Below are 9,546 nucleotides of genomic sequence, written 5' to 3'. Positions count from 1 at the left end.
CCTGTGAGGTCTTTGAATATGGCTCGCTGGCCCACTGGGTGATAAAAAGTTCGTGATCTGGCCCCACATTCAAAAAGGTTGGACACCCCTGTTCTTGACTGTGGCAGCAAACTATGCTGAATTATACTTTAAAACAGTGGTGCCCAACTCATCTGTTACCACAGGTTGGATGCAGGGTTCAGGAATGCTCCAAAGGCCTGATCCAAGGTGCAAGGCTAGATGAATTGGACACCATCGCCCTATATGAATAATCTGTATTTTAAAAAGCACACTGAAGCTCATGCTGTTTCTTCTAGGTTTGGGGATGAAAATATATATTTTGAAAATACAGACACTGTGGGTGCATCTATACAAGACACTTTATTCAAGATTAGAGGTAATTACTGTGCGGTAAGCATCACCGTGTACACATGCAGATGTTTACTATGCAGTAATTTGTAATAATTGTGAATAAATTTGCTACCTGTAAATACAAGTAGCAAATTTTCTCTTGATTACTTACTGCACAGTAGTGCATGCGTAGATACCTGACTGGGAGCAAATGTGCTCCTCGTCAGCCAGGCAGCAGGGGGCAGGAGATAGCTTCCTACTGGCTTGCTACCTGCTGCTGAGCCCAGGTGGGGACTATGTTCCCCTGCCTCCTTATCTGCCAGCCTCTGCTTTGCAATTGATAAGAATCTCCTAGCCCAGGCCCTGTGACTGTGGAGCTCAGGCTGGGAGATAAGGAGCTCCCAGCTCAGACGCCATAACTGAGGTGCTGGCACTGGGAGATAAGAAGCCTGCCCTAGCAGCAGGCAGCTCCCAGGGACAGGGAGCAATGTCCCAGGCCCCGCCCGGGGATAGCTGCCTCTTGACCCCATATTCCCTGCCAGCCTCTGAGCTACCACTCAGGGGGAACCTAGAGCTCCATCTACCTGATGCAGGGGCCCACTGGAAGTCCTCAGGGAGCGGGAGCAGTCTGCTGCTAGGAGCAGCAAATCTGCTCCCACATCTCCGCATGTGTAGATGCATGCCCAGGAGAGTTTACTTTAGAGTAAACTTCTCCTAGATTATTTGCAGTGCTTCTGGAAGGCATGTTCTAACCATCTGTCTGTGGATGTGACCAAAGTACACTTGCACACTCACTCACCTGTGCTCTCCCTCTCTCTCTGTCTGTTACTGTCTTCAAATATATGCACTCCTTAACCTCCTTAACCTGCATACCTTAACTGGGAGCTATAGCAATTAACATGGCAATCACTGCCAAATTTCCTGCATAGGAACTTTGCAGGCCAGCTGACATTGCTGTGGGTGCATCTGCACATAACTGCATGGCACCTTTGCTACTGTGCTGTCATTTAGTACTTCATTTTGGAAGTACTAAAAGATGGTGCAGTAATAGCCCATACTGCACCAGGCCAGCCGTGCAGTTATTTTTGGCTGCTACATTGCCATAGCAATGTGCTGTAACGAGGGTGCATGTTGCTATGTGAGGTAGAGGCAGTGTCATGTTTTTTGCCAATGGAAACTACACGTCACTATGGCGCTGTAGAGTCTTGTGTAGACATGTCCAGAGTGGACTTATTTTGGCCTAGAGGCTGGATCTTCATCACCCTTGCTTTAAATCCATTTGGGAGTTACAGCTTTTCAGGATACAGTTCTGCTAGTTATAAGATATTTCTTGTTCCCAGCTCCCCTGTGCAACTCTCATTTGTACTGACTGCCACTTGATTCCCAGGTAAAATTTAAATTGGTGGTTATGACATGTAGAATTCATAGCCTTGGTACCTAAAATGCCTTAGAAGACTGCATTTCTTCTAAAATTAATTAAAAAATGATTGAGATCATCTTCCCAGGCACTTGAGATAGCAATCCTAGTTTAATGGAAAGGGACTAATGACAGGATGTTTTTAGTCTTCTGTCCTGGAACTTAGTTACCAATACATTTGCTTCACTAGAACATAGTTTAGACAACCTGGCCATATCTACATGTACGCATATACTGCGCAGTAACCAAAATTACTATGCAGTGTAGGCACATGTCTACATGTGCATGCCTGTACTGCGGAATAAAAATGGCAACTTACACCAATTTGAGTGTAAATCTGATACTTGCATCATGCAGGTATCAAATTTATGCCTGATTAATTACTGCACAGTAATGCAAGTGTAGACACCTTACTGCTCAGTAACACTGTGTGTGGACTGACTTGTGACTAATTTTAGTCCCAAATTAGTCCACACACATTATTAATGCGCTTTAACACCTGCATGTGTAAACACCAGCCTATTCCCATTTACTGTGCAGTAATTTACTACACAGTAAATTTAAGGCGGCGTAAATGCACATGTAGACATGCCCCCTTTGTAGCATGTTGTAAATTGCATATATTCCTTGACTTTTTTTTAGGAAGCGGGGAAACAAGATTGCCTAGAAAGGAACCGATAGGCTGTAGGAGCTAATGAAAATAGTCTGGGGAGGGTGATCTGTTCATGGTCTTTTTTGTTTTGTTTTTAACTGGTGAGTTGCATTATTTTGAAACTCCTGATAAGTGGGTGGGCAGCTTATAAATGTGAATAAATTAATAATTAACATTACTGTTTGCATTTAGCCATACGCTGTTAGAGAGCTGGCATTAAATGTATATAAATTCCATGTATTGCCAATGACACCTGGAAACAGTGCCAGTAAAACTTGCAGCATCTCCTTATGGTTTATTAGTTGGCTTTCTAAAAACTCCATCTAAATTAATCAGCTCTCCATCTACCTGGTGGCTCTCACTCCATGCTGCCTGCTGGACTCTGACTTTGTTCTTATATAGCCATCTTCTTCTATAGAGGGGTGCAGGAGAGATGATGGCATATGAGCGACCTGTATATTATTTCAAATTGAATTAATTTTTTTATACTAACAGTTGAATTTCTTTCCACAAGCAACACGCTATCCTAATGGAACATATTGTCCACCTTCGATGTTTGAGTGTAAAAACCATGTCTGTATTCAGCCATATTGGAAATGTGATGGTGACAATGACTGTGGAGATGACTCTGATGAAGAACTTCACCTATGCTGTAAGAAATAAAAATGAAATTAACATGAATACTATTGCCTGCATTGATTAAAGTCTATACAATAATTGCCTGTATTGCCTGAATACTAGTGCCTGCATTGATCAAGGTCTGTACAATAGCATTACAATAATTAATGGTACAGAAATAAGAATTAAATAATAAATATTTTCTTTTTGCCTCCTGAATGTTCAAAGCACATTCAAGAAAAGTGCTAAAAAAAATATTTTCTACACTTTTTTGCTATTTTTTTTTAACTCAGATATCTTCATTTTTTGTAGGTAACTGTATATATAGATCTACAAGAAGGGAGACAGCAAATCAAACCTGGTTTCCTTAGGAAAAAGATATGAACAATAGTCATCATTGGTCCTCATTTTCCAACTGGGTGCCTAACATTAAGGCTCTCACTAGGGGCTTCACTTTTTTCAGAAGTGTTGAGGATTCCAGACTCCCATTAGAGTCACAACATGTATTTAAATGAGTATGAATCCTAACATAAGGCACTCATTTGCAAATTTCAACTGATAGATATAAAAAAAGATGCTGGTAATATTTCTGAAGGGATGTGTATTCATTACATCAAAATCATATGTTCATTAATTGCTTTGTATATGTTAGATAATAACCGTATCTTCATTAATATAGTGACTCAGATTGTATATTAATTTATTATGCTGTTGACAATCTATAGAGTGGAAATCTATGGATTGAAGAAATCTATGGAGTGGAAATAATCCTTAAAATTTCTGTATTTTATGCACTAGTAGGGTCTGTGATACATACCATCTTTTTAAAGAAAAATAACTCTACATATGTCATCCTGACACCCATTTTATGTGACCTTATTCAGTGCAGCAAACAAGCCTAATTCCATGCAGTGACAGAAGATGAAGGGAAAAAAAACCCAGATTTAACTTGTACATCTTTAACTAACTTAGAGGCACAGGGTAGCAGATATAAGGTAGAAGGTTTCATAGGCTTTCTGCATTAAATGTTTGACTCTTATTTATTTGATCTGCTTGATTTCAGTGTCTATCCCCTGTGAATCACCATTCCGTTTCCGTTGTGAAAACAATCGCTGTATCTACAGTCACGAGCTGTGCAACCAGGAAGATGATTGTGGAGATGGAAGTGATGAGAAAGAGGAGCACTGTATGTTTATGCAGAAATGCACAGAAAATTCAGTATTCAGTAGATGTATTTCCTAGTAATTCTACAACTAAGCTGCCATAAACCTTGTAATGTTTAATAATAATTTAAAAAGCACACAGAAATCATAGAATTAATTGGGAACCTTTTAAAACTAGATCTCATCCCAAGGTGATTTGAACTCTGATTTTTACCATATGGAAAATGTGGAGACCATAAATGCCTAGATGAGTTTAGTATGTAAAAACCCAGCTATCATAGGTCATAATTATGCTGGTAAAAGTAGTCTTATGGAAAAAATAATGAAATTAAGTTTTATAATGAAGTCTACAGATAATATAATGAAATTAATTTTTCATTAATATAATGAAAAATAAAGAGTTGGAAGTACAATAAAATAATTATATAGATTGGGTTGTCAGATATATGGCTCATGTGCTGATCTGGCCAATATAGCTGCTCCACTTCTCCTGATGGGCTAGCTACATGTGCTAGGGAATTTGGGAGTGTGTCTAGTAGTGGGTGTGGCCTGCCAAAGAATTGGTGCCCTTTGGCCATGATGGACATGACCATTTGAGGCAGAGGTCCACAGCTGCTTGCCTCACTTGCTGCTACCACCATGGTGGCTGCCACCTCCCCATTATCTCTAAACTCTGGCCACTGTCATCATGCAGGTATCAAAAATATTGAGTCCTGAATAATACTGGTGAAGACATTAAATATTTAGGCCTTTGTTATATTTTGCATAATTCCCATTGACTCAATGGGAGTTGCATTTGCACCTCCAATAGCAGAATTTATGTTTTAACATTGATCTTATCTATTATTTACTGGCTTGTTATATTGCAGAATATTCTGTTATGCTAACTGTCTGCTGTGTTCTATATACTAGTGTGATCTCAGGTATAATGTCAGACCAGGGTAAAAGTATAGGGTCAAAGGCTGTTAACTAGATCACACCATTAAAACAAAAAAGTAGGCCCCACTGTTAAGTAGGAAACATTTCACTAGACAGATTTATAAAATAGACCTTATATATATAGAAGAATAGTTAGATCTTTTGTTAATGAACATTTTTAATGAACAATAGTCAAGTTATTTAACCTCTATGTCTCAACTTATTCACCTGTATAGTGGAAAAATGTCAAAATGTCTAACCTGTATGGATATTGAGGCTGAATGTGTGATACAAGAATGTGTGTCTTTTTAATTGTAGGTAAAGATCCTACCCCAAGGCCTTGTACAGCTGAAGAATTCAAATGTAGTAATGGAAACTGCATTCCGCTACATTATGTATGTGACAATTACGATGATTGTGGAGACCATTTTGATGAAACAGGCTGCAGTAAGTAACCATTTTTATATATCATTGAAACAAGGCTTTTTAGTAACAGAAATAGTAAGCATATACATTTGAATTGAGCTAAAGTGTAATCACTTGAAGCTACCGTTGTTCTTGTTAGCCTGCCATCTGTATCCATAGCTTTCAAAAACACTTACATTTTCTTTGTTTTCCCCTTCCTAAAAGACACCAAGAAGTTTAGCATCTTGATTGTACTAGTTTAGGATAAGGGTCTTTATGTACCACAAGAAGCAGTATGATCATTTTCTAACATAGAGTATGGTATAGAGGCCACTGAAATAGTACCCAGCCACTGAAATGATGAGATCAGTAAAAGAAACTAGACCAGCGTTTCTTAACTTTTTTAGACTCAAGGCACCCTTATTAGAGTCAAGGCACTTCTTGGAAAATGCCAGCTCTTACATTTCACACATTCCTTGACTACAGAAAAATAACAGAGTGATTTTTTTCTGTTGCAAAGAGCTCAGAAAGATCACAACAGGTCAGAATATTTTTAACACTGGTTTCTTATTTGAAATCCTGGGCTCTTCTTGTGAATCATGTGTAGGTGTTAGCATACTCACCAGTGGTAATACTCAGCTGTAGCCTTAAAATAATTTCACAGCCCCCCCAGTTTAAAATCACTGACTTAGATGGATAATTATCTGGAGTAGATGCTGGACTGGTGTATACTGTCATAGCTTCACTAGAAACAATAATGTTGTGAAAGTTCATAGCAACCAGGGTCCTGGTTTGCCTGTACAGAATGTGAATGATCCAACAGCTGCATACAATTCTAGGGCTCAGGTTGAAGTCACAACTACTCCTTTTTTGTGTTTACCTATGTTGTTAAGAATGTTTCACAAAATCACTGAGAATAGGAGTAGGAGAGTCACTGTGAAGTTTTGAGTTTAGGGGAATGTGGTAGGTAGAGAGTTCAAAGGACCTCACCTGAAGGAATCTACCTGACAAAAGCATTTCTGTATATAGACAGCATGTAACTGTGCTTTCTGCTTGTCAGACTTCCATGGCTTTAAGTGAAAATGTGCCAAATGATACAAGAGTGATTGAAATATTTTATGTTTGCAGTATGCAAATAACTCGTACTCTTCTATGCAGTCCCTTTAGAGGTCATTTGCTTCTTTATTCTCACAGCATCCTAGCTGACTCTAAGTAATAAAGCATAATGATATGATCTGATGAAAATATAAAAGTATCAAAAAGCTGTGGACCAGTGTAAATCAGACATTTTACTGCCAGTCATACTTCTACAGTTCATGGACAGACATGAGCTCAGACTGAACTGATGGCAGTTGGATGTTTTCCAAAATCAGGTGACAGTGTTAAGCAGAAAGAGGATAAATAACATTAAATATTGCTACCAGCCAAACGGGGAGACAAATAGCTATTGTTTTGTGACAAAGTAAAAGGTGTTTTAACTTATATTGCAGGGGTAAATTTTAGACATATAAACAAATATTCTGTGCATGTGTACATACATGTAGTGATATATGTACATGTACATGAAAATGTGTATACACACACACATACATTATTTTAAATAGCTTTGGTACACATTTAATAGGCATAAATAATTGAAGATGTGAGAGATTATTTTAGGTATAAATCTTCATCTTTCCTTATGCTTTCTCAATTCACATTAATTATGTAATTGTTTCTACTTCTCAACTATAGACATACTTTCTGTATCCCAAGTTAGAAAGTGATTTGTATAAATGTATAGTACTGTACTGATTTACTACCAGATGTTTTCATTGCTATGAGAAGAATACAATTTCAGCTCCTGCTAAATTATACTGTACTATATTGCTTCTTTCCATCATAGGCCTGATTCTGAGGCCACTGAAGTAATTGAAATGTCTCAGGTTTACTTTAGCTGATTTTTGATTGAGCAACCTGCTGCCTGTTGTAATTTCCAGGCACAACTGATGCAAGGGGCTGTATCATAAGCAAGATAAGTTAGAAGGCTTTCTTTTTTGGTGATGAGAAGAGGAAGGAGAACAAGGTGGGCTGACAGAATTAGAAATGGGGCAGCTAACCTACCCAGATCCTGAAGAAGTATCTGCAGCTGTTTGAACTGGTATTTGATACAGTATTTAGGGTCATTTCCCTGAGGACAGTGTGAGCCTTGGTGGCATTTGGTGAAATTCAGTATGTTAATAACTGCTGACTTATGTAGACAAAAAGCAGGTCAATATAAAGATTTTTTTGACTTCGCTGTGTGCGGGCCGGGAGCGATCCGGGCCCTTTTTGTGCTCCGCGCGGGCTGTGGCCAGCAGCCCAGGCACGCTGGATCGGAGAGAACAGGCGACACGCTAGAATTAGGCACGGATGCGTAATGGTTGATTTAAGATTATTTACTTGCACCGAAGATGGTCGCGGTGCAGTCAGGAAAACTTGCTTGAGTTGCAGTTACAGATAGAAAAGAAGAGAGGCGGACTAGAGTTCCTTCTCGTGAACATTCTTCTAGCCCATCCGGTTGGAGGCTCTAAACCGCGAGCCCGTCGCGCCAACCGAAGAAAGTACTCGAAGAAAAGAGCTCTGAATAGACTCACACGAAGTTTGCTAGGCTCTGTGGAACTTGTGCGCGCAGGGAAGAGGGATACGTCGAGGATTGCGCTTGGTGACGGGGAGAGGCTAGAGGCTGATCAGACCCCTGTTGCCTGCTTGATATTCACGCTGGGTCCGTTAGGCTCCGCAGTGCTTAGAGATCTTCACACAGTGTGAAGTCTCCTCCTCCTGGTGTTCGTGGAGTCCTCCAACTTGGGCGGAAACCACTCAAGCCTCTTATACGGCTAGCAAGCCAATCGCTAGCCACCATGTAGGAATAATTTAGAACTAGCCAATGGTGGGGCACAAATTTGAATACGAATGGCAGGAACTCCTTGCAACATGCATTTCTGTGCTGCAACAAAGAAATGCACCCTGCAAAGAAAGCTACTGGTGGCGGGAGTTCTTTTGCACCGGGGTTCTCCTCTGCAGCAGAAAACTCCACCGTGCAAAGAAGCTGCAATTTAGCGGGAACAATTTAACAGTGCCGAAGCACTCACAAAACAAAAATCACACCCTTTGGTTGTGACATGCTGTAATCAGGAAGCTGTAGCTCACCCAGAGGAAGTCCCTGAAAGGTATTTACATCAACTGAAAAATTCTTCTAGGAGGAAAAGAAGAGGCCAACTTTATAATTGAAATTTGTAAACAGAAGACACTTATGAAAATTACATCTCTCTAATTTATGCATTTTCAATTGTAATAATGATTCCATTCTTTTTCAGATGCAGGGACAGAACGAACTTGTGCTGAAAATATCTGTGAACATAACTGTACCCACATAAATGAAGGAGGCTTTATCTGTTCCTGTAGGCTGGGGTACAAGGCCAGTGAGCTTGACCGAAACTCCTGTGATGGTATTTCTAATCTTCTAATGATCTTCTCCCTAAAAACTGTTCAGTGGTACATTAACATTATTGAAGTGCTTTAATTATTCACATTGTTGCATTAAAACAGGATTTTTGCATGTTCTCCAGGGCTTCCCTTATGGATGTTGCTGCTGACCCATATTTTCTATCCTGGGAGTTATGCCCCATTTTGGCAAAGAACTGACATCCTTCCATAATTTAAATGTGTGAATAATTCCCTTTTTATGGAAATACCACAGTTTGCAATTAGGCGAACTATTATTTGCTGAATTGCATTTAATGTCTGATCCAGCTTCATTTCTCTGCTGACTTCAGTGGGCTTGGATCATGCTAGTTACCATTTACAACTATTTACAAAAAAAAAAAAGGTTTCTTTGCTGAGAAATTCACTGGTTTGCTTAAAGTGCAGTTTGTGTGCACCAATTCATGCTCAACAGATCAGTAGTTGTGTGGTAAATGTAAATATTAATCAATAAAATACATTTGTATTGCTTTTTACTAAAACTCATGCCACACACTTGGACACATTCAAAAGAGATGGAGCCAGATTCTTGTCTGTTATCT

At 39.4% G+C, this 9,546-nt stretch overlaps 1 protein-coding gene across 5 annotated transcripts in view; it reads left to right on the top strand.

Annotated features, from left to right (window-relative positions):
• Positions 1 to 9,546, top strand: part of LRP2 (LDL receptor related protein 2) — a 208,573-nt gene that overhangs the window by 165,807 nt on the left and 33,220 nt on the right. For all 5 annotated transcript variants that reach the window (XM_025206453.1, XM_025206452.1, XM_025206451.1 and 2 more), the window contains 4 exons: positions 2,914 to 3,051; positions 4,081 to 4,203; positions 5,417 to 5,545; positions 8,839 to 8,970. In XM_025206453.1, coding sequence (XP_025062238.1) covers positions 2,914 to 3,051; positions 4,081 to 4,203; positions 5,417 to 5,545; positions 8,839 to 8,970 — 522 coding nt within the window. The remainder of the gene's footprint in view (positions 1 to 2,913; positions 3,052 to 4,080; positions 4,204 to 5,416; positions 5,546 to 8,838; positions 8,971 to 9,546) is intronic.

The sequence above is a fragment of the Alligator sinensis genome, unplaced genomic scaffold (assembly GCF_000455745.1).
Source record: "Alligator sinensis unplaced genomic scaffold, ASM45574v1 scaffold143_1, whole genome shotgun sequence".
Lineage (NCBI taxonomy): Eukaryota > Metazoa > Chordata > Crocodylia > Alligatoridae > Alligator > Alligator sinensis.
This window is presented reverse-complemented; position numbering and strand designations above follow the sequence as displayed.